The sequence below is a fragment of the Pteronotus mesoamericanus genome, unplaced genomic scaffold (assembly GCF_021234165.1).
Source record: "Pteronotus mesoamericanus isolate MK-2021 breed Mesoamerican mustached bat unplaced genomic scaffold, CSHL_Meso_final contig_164, whole genome shotgun sequence".
Taxonomy (NCBI): Eukaryota; Metazoa; Chordata; class Mammalia; order Chiroptera; family Mormoopidae; genus Pteronotus; species Pteronotus mesoamericanus.
In genome coordinates this window covers 3,663,102-3,678,307 of record NW_026555065.1, presented here as the reverse complement: position 1 = coordinate 3,678,307, position 15,206 = coordinate 3,663,102, and the positions used below count along the sequence as shown (strand labels likewise).

Genomic DNA, 15,206 nt, shown 5'->3' with positions numbered 1-15,206 from the left:
CAAGTGCGGCCGGAGAGCGTGGGGCGTCTTGAGGCTACGGGCTGCGGACCCTTAGGAGCGCGGGGGTTTGCGGCCTGCGTTCAGCAGGCTCCGCCGCGCACTTTCAGAGGCAGCAAGGCGTGAAGAGTAGATTTTCCCTGCGCCCTGGGCTGTGTGGCCATGGAAAATCAGGTGCTGACACCGCACGTCTACTGGGCTCAGCGACACCGCGAGCTGTATCTACGCGTGGAGCTGAGTGACGTGCAGGTAAAGGACGGGTCCGGGCGGCGGGACGAGCGCAGGGCCGGGGGCTCCCAGGACTCACCAGGACCCACCCGGATCCCCTGGTCCTTTGTCCGGGTGCGCCCAGGAGAACCTGCCGTGCGCCGACGGGATCTGGGACGGGGTGCATTCACGGTCCAGCGTCGGGTAGGAGCTAGTCCTTGTCGAGGAGAATCTGCAGGCCCTGGCCACGACCTCTGAGAAACGCAGGTACCTTCGGGTGCTGCGTGAGTTTCGCGGGGGCCTCCGAGTCTGCCCTGGGCCTCTTCTTTGTTCGTAGTCTTCGGCCTGATGGAGCCCGAGCCCGGCCCTGGAAGCTTGGCGGTCAGAGTTTGGGTTTGCTGAGGCCGTTGCGGGCGTGGGATGAACTCGTGGGGTGAAGGGTGCAGTGTGACAGCGGCTTGCTGGGCCGTGGTTAGAAGTCTAGAGCTGGCCTGGGAGGTCTGGCCAGTTCTTTCGGACCTCACGAGGCCTGCCGCTGCCTCAGAGGGGCCACACCCACCCCCAACCGTTCAGTGATGGAAATCATTCTTGTTAATTTTCAAGTCCAGAAAACCTCGAAGAAATGGTTTTGACCCCTTGTTCCGAAGTTTGTGAGCTCAGGGTTGCTGAGTTGCATAGAGAACTTAAAAATTATTTTAAGTTACATTGAACATTAATGTTTGATCTCCTTGGCTCCCTCTATGAACAAGCTGAGGCCTCCTCAATGGTAGAGATCTCTGGACCTGAGTACCCTCATATTTCTGTCCAGACCGTCCACGATTCCAGTCGTTGAGGAACTGGAGTTTTCAGTCTGGAATGTTCTTTCTACAGTCATCCTTACTCTCTACTCTCCTAGACATCCCTGGTACTTTGCAACCTCCTTTATTCCACTTAAACTCTCTTTGAATTTATGTTTGGATCTGTCGTCCTGTCTGGCATAGTGTCTTGCAAAATGTATCGTCTTGCAAAGGGTGTGGACTTGAATTTTTGAATTTAACCTTTACATCTGGAATATAAGCCTGTTTTCCCATTGAAAGATAAAAGACAATACTGGCCAGAATTCCTTTAAGCGGGCTGTGACATTGCACAGGCCCAGCATTTAATATGTTAAATCAGGCCGAATTAAACTTTTGCCTCAGAGATTGAGTGAATGTTTTGTGTTGTCTGTCTCTTCTCTGCTTCAGGGTATGTTAATAAAAAACAGAGAAAACAAAGATTTTGTAGACAGGGACCAAAACCTACATTTAGAGAGGGCTTCTTCCAGTAATCCATAAGAAAAGTCCGGTGTGTTTTGACAGTCTCTCTCTTTGTGTCTAGCATTATGTAGACTAGTGATTTTCAACCCGTGTGCCACAAGACTTTTTAAAACATGTGATATCTGACTAGTCAGGGGCACTGACCTCTTTTCCCTTAGATTGTCAAAAAACAAAGAAAAACAATAGCCAACACAACAAACAATAGCTGTCCAGTGTGAATGAATCAAAATTATAGCTATTTTTTCTCAGAACGGCAAAAAATAGAATATATATTTTGGTGTGTTACAGGATTTTAGTAGTTAGTTTATGTGAGCCATGAGATGAAAATCGCTAATGTATACCAATTAAATAAACTCAGTCTCTGCCCTCTCTAGAAGTCTGTCATGTAATAAGGATGCAATATTCTGAGGTACTTCTGAAGCTACAAACCAAAAAGTTGTTTTTGGGGGGGCACACAAGTGGTGGTGGTGGAAAGAAGTGGAAGTTAGTTGGGCAAATGAAAGAATACATTATATTTCTATTTTTTTCTAAAAGATTTAAACTTTAGTTAAGGAACATGAGCACATGTCAGTCCCATTTGGTATATTTATTTATTTTTATCTTTATTTTGTTAAAAGATTTTATTTATTTATTTTTAGACAGAGGGGAAGGGAGGGAGAGAGGGAGAAAAATATTGTGTGGTTGCCTCTTGCATGTCCCCTCCCTGCTGGGGACCTGGCCAACAACCCAGGCATGTGTCCTGACTGGGAATCGAACTGGATGCCCTCTAGTTTGCAGGCCAGTGCTCAGTCCACCGAGCCATACCCACCAGGGCCTATTTAGTATATTTAAAAATAAAAAGTTATATGTTTAAACTGTAGTTAAAGTAAAGAAATACAAAGGTGGAGGAAAAAGTGGAATTTTCTTTTGGAGAGAGAAATCTGTTTTTTAACTTTTGGGGAAAAAAATAAATCTTTTTTCTCCAGTTGAGTCCCCCCCCCCCGCCCCCTGCCCCGCTGATATTTCCTATGTGTAATTCTAAGGCATCCATTTCAGCTACCATTATTTTAAAAGCAACCTGTTCATACCATTCAAAAAAATCTTCTACCACATGTGAGATAATGCAGATGCAAAGAGATGAATTAGACAGATTTGGCTTTCTAAGGGCATCCTACCTAGAAGGAAGCACAGTATATACAATCAAAAAATTTTGTACATGGGTATGTTTATTGATAAAATTGGAGTTGAATGTTCAACCAGGTCCCTGGTGCTAAAGGAATTTGTTACTTCTCTTTTGCTTAGTTAGAGATTACTTTCAGAAATAAGATGAAGCATTCTTGTCAAACTGAGATTGGGAGAAGTTTCCAGGCAGAGAAAGGCATAGACTTAGATTATCTAATTTGTACCGAGTGAATGCCCTCCAGCCTAAGACTGCCAGGAACACACTAAAACAAATTGGGGTTATTACTCTTTTCAGCAAGGAAAGGCATACCTCATGGAGAAATATGAGGTGTTTTAAAAGGGTATTAGAACTGTTATAAGATGTGGACTTTGGTGATTCAAGGATGGTCTAAGGAAGCAGGATTTGCTTTATATGCTGTTATAAAATGGGGGCAATTCTGTGGTTGATCATCTGAATAAATCTTATCTATGGGGAAGACAGACTAGCACAAGAATAAAACTGTTCATAGTTCGTAGGAAAGTAGAGAGGAAGAGTATCTGGTATCTTATGGATGACAGTGGTCATATTTTTGTCTGTGCTTACACAGAATTATGAAATGGCTTGTGTCTCTTATCAAGGTTTCAGAATAACCTTGTCGGAGGTTGATACTCTCTGAGATTGTGTATGTCTGGGAGAATAACATGCCTTAGCTGTGAGTGCCAAGCCAGCTTTTGAATGCCAGGGCTGCCTTTTATTTTATTGTTTTTTAAAAATTTCTTAATTCGTTGGTCTATGCAGGACCTGTGAAACCGGTAATTCTGGCTCAGGATGAAGCAATTCATGTATTTGTTTAGTGAAAACCATTTGTGGTATGCCTGCTCTTATCTCCCATTAAGCTAGGTACTGGGTTTTTGGACAGCTTTCTCTTGCTCTCTGCTCTATCTAGTTAAGTCCCATAGCTTATGTATGAGTTTTAGTATTGAATTCCAGTTTAGGGACATCAGCCCTGCTTCTCTCCCCTTTTGAGACAGAACCCTTTTCTTTCTTTCTCTCTCTTTCTTTCTTCCTTCCTTCTTTCCTTTCTTCCTTTCTCTGTTTCTCCCTTTTAAAGAGACGGGTAAATTTGTTTGAAAATACAGCTTACAAAAACTCACATCCCTATTCTATTTTGTCTTTGGAGACTTAGTGGCTGATGAGAAACCACTACTGATGTGAGGAGAAATGGTGCACAATAAAGATTTCAGCAGCAGCATTGTCTGTATTTGAGGCGAGCAGTAGCAAAGAGGCTAGCTGGAATCTGGGGGGCTAGGGTAAGGTTACTTTCAGGACAGAGTTTAGTTTCGGGATAAACATAATGGACAGATTTGTGTCAGCAACCATAGTCGCTAAAGCATTTGTTCACTTATCCAGGCTTTTGTTTTGGTTGTGTGTGGACAAAGTATGTAGCTCTGGGACTGTTCTTGTCCTTACCCAGGAGAGTCTGGTGAGAAGAGTGGTAACTGAAGTTAGGAGATTGGGTCCTTGCTCTTCTACTTACTATCTGGTGGCCATGGATAATTCACTTAACCTTTTTGTATGTTGGCCTCTTAATCCAAATAAATGTGAATAGTAACACCTTATTAACAGGACTGTTTTGAGGTTTGAATTGGATATTGGATTTGAAAGTCCTTTGTGAATTCTAGTGTGCTATTCAAGTGTAAGGGATTATTATTGTGATAGTAAACCTTAAATGCGAGAAATACAAAGAGCAATAGAAGAGAATAGAGTCTATTAGAAGATGTGTCCATAGATTAAAACTTACTGCACAACAGTGTGGCTTTACAAATTAATATGGGAAAGGATGAACCATTCAGGAAATTGTATTGGGACAATTGATAATCCAAATGGCAAAAAGATAAAAGAAGATTACCTGCGTATAAAACAGTCAATCCCAGGTAGGTTAATAACCTAAATGCATAAAGCAAAACTATTAAAAGAAAATATAGGAGACTGTATGGTATTGGAACAGGGGAGAATGCATTCATCAAGACACAGAAGACAAAAACCTTAAAGAAAAGATTGACAAATTTAAGACAAGCTTGAAGCAGGTATTGGGGAACATGTCTCTAACAAATAACTGGTATCTTGACTATATAGAGACCTACCTACAGGTCAGTAAGAAAAAAGATATATTACCCAGTAGAAAAAAGGGTAGATAATGAAAGCAGCTTAGAGTAAAAGGAAACAGGAATGGCTAATAAACCTGAAAAGATGCTTGACCTCACTTATAATCTGGGACATTTAATTAAAATGATAGGACACTATTTCTCACATTAGATTGTGAAAAGTGAAAAGTCTAACATTACCAGCTGTTGGCAAGGATGTTCAACAATGGGACATTTTTATGCAGTTGGTGGTGGGAGTATTCATTGCTAAAATTGGTTTGGAGGAGTTTGACATGGTGTAGTTAAGCTCAAGGTGTGCATATCCTGCCCTTGCTGGTGTGGCTCAGTGGATTGAGCGTTGGCCTACGAACCAAAGGGTCACCAGTTTGATTCCCAGCCAGAGCACATGCCTGGGTTGCGGGCCAGGTCTCCAGGAGCACACAAGAGGCAACCACACGTTTCTCTCCCTTTCTTTCTTCCTCCCTTCCCGTCTGTCTAAAAATAAATAAATTTTTTTAAAAAAGATGTGCATATCCTTATGACTTAGAAGTTTTGCTCCTTAGAGAAGCCCTTCCATTCATGTACAAGGAGACAACATGTTTAGTGCAGCAACAAAAAAAATTTGGAGGGAGAGGGGAAGGTAAGGAGAAAGAGGAAGATAAATGATGTGGGAGAGAAACATCACTGTGTGGTTGCCTTTCACACAACCCCAGCTGGGGACCTGGCCCGCAACCCAGGCATGTGCCCTGACCGGATATAGAACCTTTAGGTTCGCAGACTGGTACTCAACCTACTGAGCCACACCAGCCAGGGTTGCAGCAAAAAGTTTTAAAACAATCTTAATTCTTATCAACAGAAGAATGGATAGATTGTGCTATATTTACACAATGGCACACTGTACAATAGCTAAAATAAGTGAAACCAAACTGCACATATCTATAAAGATAAAGCTTAGAAATATACTATAAATTAGAAAGCAAGTTGAAGAATTATGTTATAGACACTGTGATACCATTTATGTCACACGTAAAATGAAACTATAATAATGAATACCCAACATATTATAAGTGAATAAAGAATTACAGCAGGGATGATAAGCTCCAATTTTGGAATAGTGGGTACCCATGAGGATGGGATGTATTTGAGAGAGAGAGAGAGCACGCGCGCAGAGAGATTGAGTATTTGTTTAAGTGTACCCATATCTCTTCTATTTTTAGGGGGGGGAAACCTGATGCAAGTAAAGCAAAATGCTAATAGACAATAGGTACAGTGGTGTTTGCTAAATTTTCCTGTGTGACTGATTTCTTGAAATATTTTATAACAAAGATGAAGTAAGTCTAAGCTGTTTAGAACCATAGTGCAAAAACACTTATAAAGCAGTTAAGTAAATAATTTGATAACTCTTGAGCACCCACAATGGGTCAGGCACAGTGGTAGCTACTAGGGAGTCAGTGAGCCTCATACTTAATTCATAAGTCTTTTCTGCATTTGTAGTAATCACACATGCCAGCAAAGATAAACACTAACAATTCGAAATTGAAAGGAAACCACTGTAAGGAGTTAGGTAGCAGATAGTTCACGGAACTCTAGTTGTGTCAGAAATTGTGAAAATGGAGTAAATTGATTTAACTTCAGTCTATTAAATAGTAATTGAGGCATTAGGGATTCAGAGATTAATAAAAGACACAGTCCCTACCATCAGGGAACTCAATTCTAGAGGGGCAGATAAAGCAATAGACAATAATTACAGAACAGTGTGATAAGTATTATAGTAAAGGTGAAGACAAGGTAGTAAGAAAGCTATCAATTTTCATGTTGAAGTGAGCAGATGGGAAAGAAATTAACATTTTGTTAGTGTAGGTAGCTAGATATTAATAAAGGAAGGAAGCAAAGGGAAACATTATTATGCATAATGAACTAGGGAACCACAGCGCCACACACTCCCCAGGGTATTGCAGCATTGCCCCCCACCTTCCCACCAAGGGGATTAGCTCCCCTTCCTTCCCTGTATAGGGAGGAAGGACTGGCTTTCCAGTCTCCTCAGGGTTCAGCTGGTCCGCAGGCCCATATCATGGGTTGTGAGGAGGAATAAAACAATAAAGGGGAATTCCTCTGCTGGGTGCATGCCTGGCAGAAGCCAGGATGGTGCAGGGGGAGGTCCTTCTACTTTGAAGCATGCACAGTAGGAGCCAAAATTTTGACCATAAAGGCCTGTCTGTCTAGCCTATGAAAAGGATTGGTAAGGCACTCAGTACACCCCCCACCCCAAGAACTAGGAAATGGATTGATCGGGGGAGAACCGAACACCAGCCCCCAAAGGACTGGGAAGTTGATTGGTTAGTTTGAAAGACCCCCTGGCCCTTCCCAAGCCCAGAATAATATAATCAGCTTAATAAAGGCAAGACCGCTCCCTCCCTCCTCCCTCCCTTCCTCTTCCCTGTCTCCCTCCCTCTTTTCCCATAATATGTGTTTGTTGGTAGGCTCATGTGTTCTCTCTCCTTAGCAGCCATGTGGGCCTTGCAGCTGCCTGTGGCCCGGCAGCTAGGCAGACTCCAAGTGCAGGCTCCAAACACCAGCTGGAGTGCAACCAGGAACAGAGACTGGATCCTCCAGATGGGAAGAAAGGCTACACTGGACTAAGCTTTGGCATGGAACAAAATATCTGGACACTGTCTCTGTTTCTGGGCCTGATGAAGACAAGACTGGACTTTTTCCACAGTGGGATGGACAGAGATGAGACACTGGGAACTTAGGGACAGCCTTCCATTTCTATTCCAATACACCTTACCACTACGTCTCATTCTTTCATCTGTGGGTCTCCCAAAATGCTTTTCTCATGACTCTGTAAAAGGACTCCATATCCACCGGCAACAATTTGACCTGGACTTTGAAAGATGAATAGAGATGGAAGCTTAGAAGAGCGTTCTAGTCAGAGGGAAAAAAGCAACCATAAATGAGTGCTTACTAGATGCCAGACTCTTTGTGTATTATTATAGTTATCACAACAATCTTGTGAAATAAGGGGTTTTATTGTTTTTGTTTTTTTTAAATGGTGACAGTTGCTGTGGTTTGGAAGTGAATGATAGAAATAAGTGCGTTATGATTAGGATTTGTACCAGGTCCATTTGACTTCAAAACACCTTTTATTCTTTTCCTTATTCACTTCTCTTTTCATAAGCAAAGGCACAATTAAATGTCTAGTAAAAGATGGGCTGAGTTGAGCAAATCAACCTTTCTGCTAAAAATAACTAAAAGTGTTCAATATAAATCTTAAAATCATCAAGGAGTCAACAAGTTAGAAAATAAAGTGGGAACTCAGAGAAGTAAGCTGAATTCTGAAATCGTTTTTGCATTCAGAACATTTGCTCAACTGCATGAACTTAAACTTTGATTTTGACAGCCTGGCAGTGCAGGGGACAGAAGAAAGATTAGATCCTACCAGAGATGCAGTATGTAATAGGAAACCCTTACTTTTCCCATAATTGTACTTCAGAGAACTACACACTTATAGAAGGATGAATTAGAGGTAAAACCATGCCATCTTCCTATCCCCATGTGCATTGGCACTGAACAAAGTAGAGGAAAAGGTCCTTAAGGACTTAAGAATGTTAGTTGGCTCTCAAAAGATTATGTAGCCCAAATTTACACAACTTTGGAGGTCCAAAAGCCTTCAAGACACAAATTTAGTTTAAAGTGGTCTAAACTGATAGAGCCCTTAGGTGCCTGGCAGACACAAATGCAGATCCTTGTGGTATAGCTGTGTTGATGGATCAGATAAGAGTCTTAAGCAAAAATGCATTTTTAGAGCTAAAAAGGTACAGAAAGTTCATAATGACAAGTTTACATTCAGGACGATATAACAATATTAAACATATATAACTAGTAACATGGCTTCTGTAATAGTGAAATTAACAGAAGTACAAAGAATAAAAGTTTAAAATAGTGTGATTTTTTTAGTAATTGATAGAATAAGAAGACAAAATTCCATAAAGATAGATTATGTGAACAAATAATTATTGGTAAATCCAATGGACATATATAGAACATTGCATCTAATAATTCCAAAATAAATACGCATTTTTTTAAAGTTTACTCAGAAATTACAAAATTTTACTATGTACTGCTTCCTCAAGCAAGTCTCCACAAATTTGAAATAATTAAAATTATACAGAGAATGTTCTTTGATCACAGTGTAATTGAGGTAGAAATTAATAACAACTAGAAACTCCTGTGTTTGGCAATTAAACACTTCTCAGTAACCCATGTTTCAAGGGAAAAAATCAATAATGTAAATTAGAAAATATTTTAGAGTGAATAATGAAAATACTACATTCAGAGTTTGAGAGATGCAACCAAATTAGGAGTTAGCAGGAAATTTATATTTTTAAATGGTTAAATTTAAATTATTAATTAAAAGAAAAGAATGAAGTCTGAAAAATAATGATCTCTGAGTTAATTTTTTTAAAAAGAATATTTTATTTATATATAGAGAAAGAGATGGAGAAAGAGAGGGAGAGAAACATCAGTGTGTGGTTGCCTTTCAAGTACCCCCAGCTGGGGACCTGGCCTATAACCCAGGCATGTGCCCTGACTGAGAATTGAACTGGAGACCCTTTGGTCCTGAGGCCGGTGCTCAATCCACTGAGACACCAGTCAGGGCTTCAATTTCAAGAAGTTAGAAAAAATAGCAAATTCTCTTAAAAGTTGAAGGAAGGAAATAGCGAACAGAAATGGAAAACAGAGATAGAATCAATAAAGCCAAAAGTTCTTGAAAAGACAATTAAAATCTCATGATAAGATTAAGACATATCACATCAGAATGAAAAATCTTAACTGCAGAAGCTACAAACATTAAGAAGCAAAGAGAATATTGAATTTATGTCAGATAAAATGGATAAATTTTCAGAAAGTAAAGATGGATTCTATCAAAGAGATAGAAAACCTAAATAGCACAATAACAAATAAATCAGTTAAAAAAAATCTTCCCACAAGGAAATTTCCAGGTTTGAGTGGCTTCACAATTGAGTCTACCAAACATTTATAGAAGTAATTCTATTAGTTATCTATTGCTGCATAACAAATCACCCCAAAATGTAGTGATTTAAAACAACAACAATCATTTATCGTCTCTCCTGTGAGTCCCTCAGGAAGGACCTAGGGTTGCTATGGCTTGAGATCTCTTCACGAGGCTGTAGTCAGATGCCAGCTGTATGATAGCCTGGGGCATTCACTTCAGGGATATCTTACCTTGTTGGCAAATGATGTCCACAAGTTAGTTTTCCAGGCTGGCCTTTACATGGGCCGCTTGAGTTCTCATTACATGGGCCCAGAATGAACAGTCCAAGATGCCTGTATGGATGCTTCAATGACTTTTATGACCTAACCTCAGAAATCACATTGTTGTTTCCATTATATTTTCTTGGTTACTCAGATTATACCTGACGTCATTTAGGATGAGGAAACTTACGCAGGGTGTAAATACAGGGGGGAGAAGCTCACTGGGGGGCCTTTCTGAAGGCTGGCTACCACATCAGACTTGTACTTACATTTCCGGACAGGAGAGGGAGATGGGGAAGGGGGGTGTATAACACTCTCCAATTCATTTTACGAGGCAGATATAAGAGAGAAATATTATAGGCCAATCTTTCTTACAAATATAAGTGTGTGTGTGTGTGTGTGTGTGTGTGTGTGTGTGTGTGTGTTTTATCCTCACCCCAGGAGATTTTTACTATTGTTTTTTTTAGAGAGAGAGGAAGGGAAAGAGAGAAACTTCGATGTGAGAGAGAAACATTGATTGGTTGCCTCCTGTATGCACCAGGACCAGGGATCGAACCCACAACCTAGGTATGAGCCCTGATGGGGAATTGAACCTGCAACCTTTTGGTTACAGGATGATGCTCCAACCAACTGAGCCACACCGTCCAGGGCAAGATGTTAATTTTTTTGTTGCTTCAGGGTCTCATCCTAATTTTGAACTTGTTTCTGACATAAGCATTTTTAACTGAAATATTCCTCCACTGCCACTGCCTTTAGAGAAGCTGAACCTGAAATGCCCAGTGCACTGCTGGGTAGGAGCTGCCCTGTTATTGCTGACTTAGCATCTGAAATCTGGCTCACAAAAATGCTTAATGAGCTTGGGGACTTGTGCTGTGGCTAGTGCCTGAGACATTGGTTGCACACATTTCTCTGTCTCAGGAGAGCAAACTGGGCTGCCAAACCTCCATTTTTCTTTCCACGTGAATTAGGGTGTGGGAAACAGAGTTGGGCAAGAAGTGATAGAAGTAGGAAACTTCCAGGACATCCCAGAAATCTAACTTTCACAATAATATTTACATCAAAACGTTGTTTCCCTTGCTGAGGAACCATATCCCTGAAAGCGTAGCCTTTTTTATTTGGTTCTCTAACTCCCTCTTCCTGCCACAGAGATTGTTATCCTCTAAATAACAATCTAGATTGTTATCCTCTTTGGGCGAGCTTCTCAGCCTGAACTTTACAATCCCACTGGGGAGGTTCTTAACCTAAAGCTTGGCTCAAATGCTCCCCCTACCCCAAGCTTTCATTATTCCCCTTTTCCTAACACTCTTCGCTCTGAATAGAGCATGTAGGCTCCCACGGTGACCTGCTGTCTGTCTCCTTGATTTCCTTTGATTCATGATGGAGCACGGAGAGCTGAGCCTACAGGAGAAATAAATGAACTAATTATGGCACTGAAAACATGCCGCTGCTTCTTGCTTACTAACTTTGAGCTGGGAGATAGGAGATGAGTTGCTTCTCACCCACTGGAAAAAGAGTTAAGTAGTTTTACTTTAAATTATGCTGCTAAAGGCACATAGCAAACTTCTGGGAACAAGTGAACCACTTGGAGAATTTCGACCTCTTTTAGTCTTCCTGTTGGGACTAAGAGTGTGGGGCCTGAGGTGAAGGCCCTGCATGTTTCATTTTCAGCCAACCTCTACCTATTGGAGTTAATTTATTCTTCATGTTGGAACACAGGTCTTAACATTTGGTGAAGCTTTCCCCAACCATTCTATTCCCATTGTGCTTGTTGACTGAACCATAACGCAGTGTTTTTCACTACTCTTTTGGTCTTGAGTGTATGTTATTTGATACCTTCTCACTGGAAATGACTCATCTGTCCCACTAGATTCCCTGCCTCCAGAGCTCAGGGGCTGAGTCTTAGAGATCTGTGTATTTCCCTATAACACCTCTCACATAGCACCTTGCACTATTTGCAGTTATCAGAATGGATTGGCTTAGTATCTGTTTGTTTGGCACAGTTAGAGCAGATTAGGGTCCTTCTGGCAGGAGGCTACAATCTCAGATGGGATTGTAGCAGGTGGACGTAGAGAAATCCTACACAGAGATGTGAATAAACAACAAAATGTATTCTCTGGGGGAGGCCCAGGGTAGGACGTTGAGTCCCCAAGGGGGAAGGATGGAGGGAAGTAAGCCCCTGGTTTTAATTCCATTTTTTCCCTCGTTAAAATCCCCTTCTCGCATCCTTGGTCTCTTTTCACAGAATCCTGCCATCAGCATCACTGAAAATGTACTGCATTTCAAAGGTCAGTATTCGGGCAAATGCTTCCAGCTCTCCCCACAGTTAAAGAAGCATAGCGGTGGTTTCTTTTTATTTTCTCATATTTGTTATATTCACTTTCTATTTATGCTTACCTCTCTGATATGCTTGGGGTATACTAGATTATTTTGAAATATATGGTTAAGAAAGCCAAAGAGTTTGTTTAAAATCCTGCTTTCCCCTCAGAGAGACAGTAGATATAGCGAAAAAGAATCCTGGGCTAGAAATAAGGAAATCTGTCTTTTAGCTCTAATTCCGACAACTTTTTGACTTCTCTGGACCTGTAAAATAGGGCATTGGGTTATAAGTTGTTTCTCAAACTTGAGGACCCACAGACATCTGAGACTGTGTCCTTAGCATCCTCCAGGACCATAGGCCCAGGTTGAGAAACATGTTTAGAGTTAAATATGATCACTTTAAGTGATAATTTGGCTTCATTGAAGCTGTGAACACAGATGTAAACACAGCCACTGAACTTGTGTGGTGGTACTTGCTTATAAGGGAGCCATCTAGATCAGGGGTCCCTGACCCCTGGGCCATGGACCAGTACTGGGTCAGTGGCCTGTTAGGAACCCGACCTGCACAGCAGGAGGTGAGCCGGGAAGCTTCGCTCTCGTTACTGCCTGAGCTCCGCCTCCTGCCTCCCCTGCACCCTACCCCTGGTCTGTGGGAAAATTGTCTTTGTGAAACTGGTCCCTGGTGTCAAAAAGGTTGGGAACTGCTGATCCCTTTTTTTTTAAAGCTTAAATGAGACCGAAAAATAGAAGTGTTCTTAATGAGGTGTGTGGCTCCCTGGTAATTACACTTTCAGAGCAGTTTAGGAAACACTTAACTCTGGGTATGTAAGACTTTTCCAGCGACAGTCTTTGATTCTGCGAATCTGCCTCCATCTCCCTGCTTCTCAGTTCAGCAGCACATTCGCTGCTTTGCCTCAGGGTAGGTCTGGGTTCATCGTTACCCAACAGGGTGGGATTCTCCCTAATCTCTTTCTGTTCTAGTTTCTCAGAATGTCACTAGTAATTGACTAGGGTCATGGGACATTGACGAGTTTCCATTTTACATCAAATTCCATCTGCCTTAATATACTTGCATGAAAGCAAAGCCTGACTTTTTTATCTACTTTTCGAGATGAGGCAGTGGTGGTAGCAGCTCAGGGTTTTTGTTTTTGTTTTTTTTAGGAGTTACACATTTGAAAGGATGTTAGAGTGATATAAGTGTATCTTGCCACTTGGAGCTTATAGCTTGTCCTGTCTGAAGGAATTCAGGGTATCTTAGGGAACAACAGCTACCTGTAGCAAATATTAGGCAAGTCACACTACATATGGCCAGATGAGGGGAGAGAGCCGAATTGACAGACGAGTCAGTCAGAGGGGCAGGGATGCCCTGCGGTCACTGGCACCGAGGCGTGGCTAGCTTTGGGGAAAGGAGCCCTGTCAAAGCACAGGGACGGGGTAATGGTCAACCCCAGCGCTTTCCTCCCAGTGCCATTTGTCCTCCTTTAGGAATGAGCTGAGGAGATTATTTTTCTCTTTTTTTGTTCCACTTGGGATGTGTGAAAGGAGACGTCACCTTCACCATTTTCTCTCCCTGGTTGGGAGGTGTTACGTTCAGAGCTTTCTTGGAGACAGTCCAGCACTTCTGGGTATCCTGCAACTTCCCTTAACCTGAGTTTTCGCTGCTTTGGATTCAGCACCAGAACGTTTAACGTTTAACAAGTGAACGTTAAATTTATATCTATGGGATACCTTTGGCCTTGCTTTCTGTATTCTTTTTCCTGCCTATTATTTGTACTGGGCATCGTCAGGGCCATCTTGGAGGATTAAGTAAATTCCCTGGAACTGACCATTAGAAGGACCAATGGAGATAAGCTTTTGTTCAGCTTTAGCTTATCGAGCTGTTGAGTAGCTCTTCTCACAAGCCCTCACTCACTTTGGCAGGACCTGTTAATATTTGTATACTTCTGAAAGAACTGCACTGAGCTTTTGGATGGCCTTTCTCTGCTCAAGTTTGCAGTAACCCACATTTTTTTCTTTATAGCTCAAGGACATGGTGCCAAAGGAGATAATGTCTATGAATTTTACCTGGAGTTCTTAGAGCTTGTGAAACCAGAGGTATGTTCTTCTCTTTCTTTTTTAGGAAATAAAATACTAGCAGTTTAGTGAAAGGGGGAGCAAGGGTTGTGGGAAAGAAGATAAAAACCAAAGGAGAATATAGTTCTTTTATTTGGAACATGTTTTGGCTGCTGAGGAATGTGGAAGTCGGAGAATCTGAGGTGAATCTGGGGTCTGCCACTTATCAGCAGTTTGAGTCCCTTCGCTTGGAGTGTGTTTCCTTATGTGTTAAATGAAAGATTGGAGAAGCGATCTCTAGGATGTTTTCCAGCTCTGATCTGTTTTTTCAGGGATCCTACCCGGCAGCTTCTTTGTAAAGTCACACTGGCTTGGGACAGGTTCAGGGGAAGGAGTGGGGGGTGGGAAGGAGAAGGCATTCTCACATCCTCCTTTTCTTTCTTAGCCTGTTTACAAACTGACCCAGAGGCAGGTAAACATTACGGTACAGAAGAAGGTGAGTCAGTGGTGGGAGCGACTCACCAAGCAGGAGAAGCGCCCACTGTTTTTGGCCCCTGACTTTGATCGCTGGCTGGACGAGTCTGATGCGGAAATGGAGCTCAGAGCCAAGGTCAGTAACGACCCTAGGACCTAGACAGAAACCATGAGGAACCCAAATTATTTTGGCCATCTCAGATACTTACCAGGATCTGACAGAATAAATATAAAGTTACAAATTCAGGTTACAGCCTGGTGACATGGTCATCAATTTTGAACAGTGTGAACCTCTCTATGGGA

At 41.8% G+C, this 15,206-nt stretch overlaps 1 protein-coding gene across 1 annotated transcript in view; it reads left to right on the top strand.

Annotated features, from left to right (window-relative positions):
* HACD3 (3-hydroxyacyl-CoA dehydratase 3) overlaps positions 1-15,206 on the top strand; it is a 31,461-nt gene continuing 16,255 nt past the window's right edge. Inside the window, exons 1-4 of the mRNA XM_054565269.1 lie at positions 1-246; positions 12,304-12,346; positions 14,398-14,471; positions 14,875-15,039. Coding sequence (XP_054421244.1) covers positions 160-246; positions 12,304-12,346; positions 14,398-14,471; positions 14,875-15,039 — 369 coding nt within the window. The 5' untranslated portion in view covers positions 1-159. The remainder of the gene's footprint in view (positions 247-12,303; positions 12,347-14,397; positions 14,472-14,874; positions 15,040-15,206) is intronic.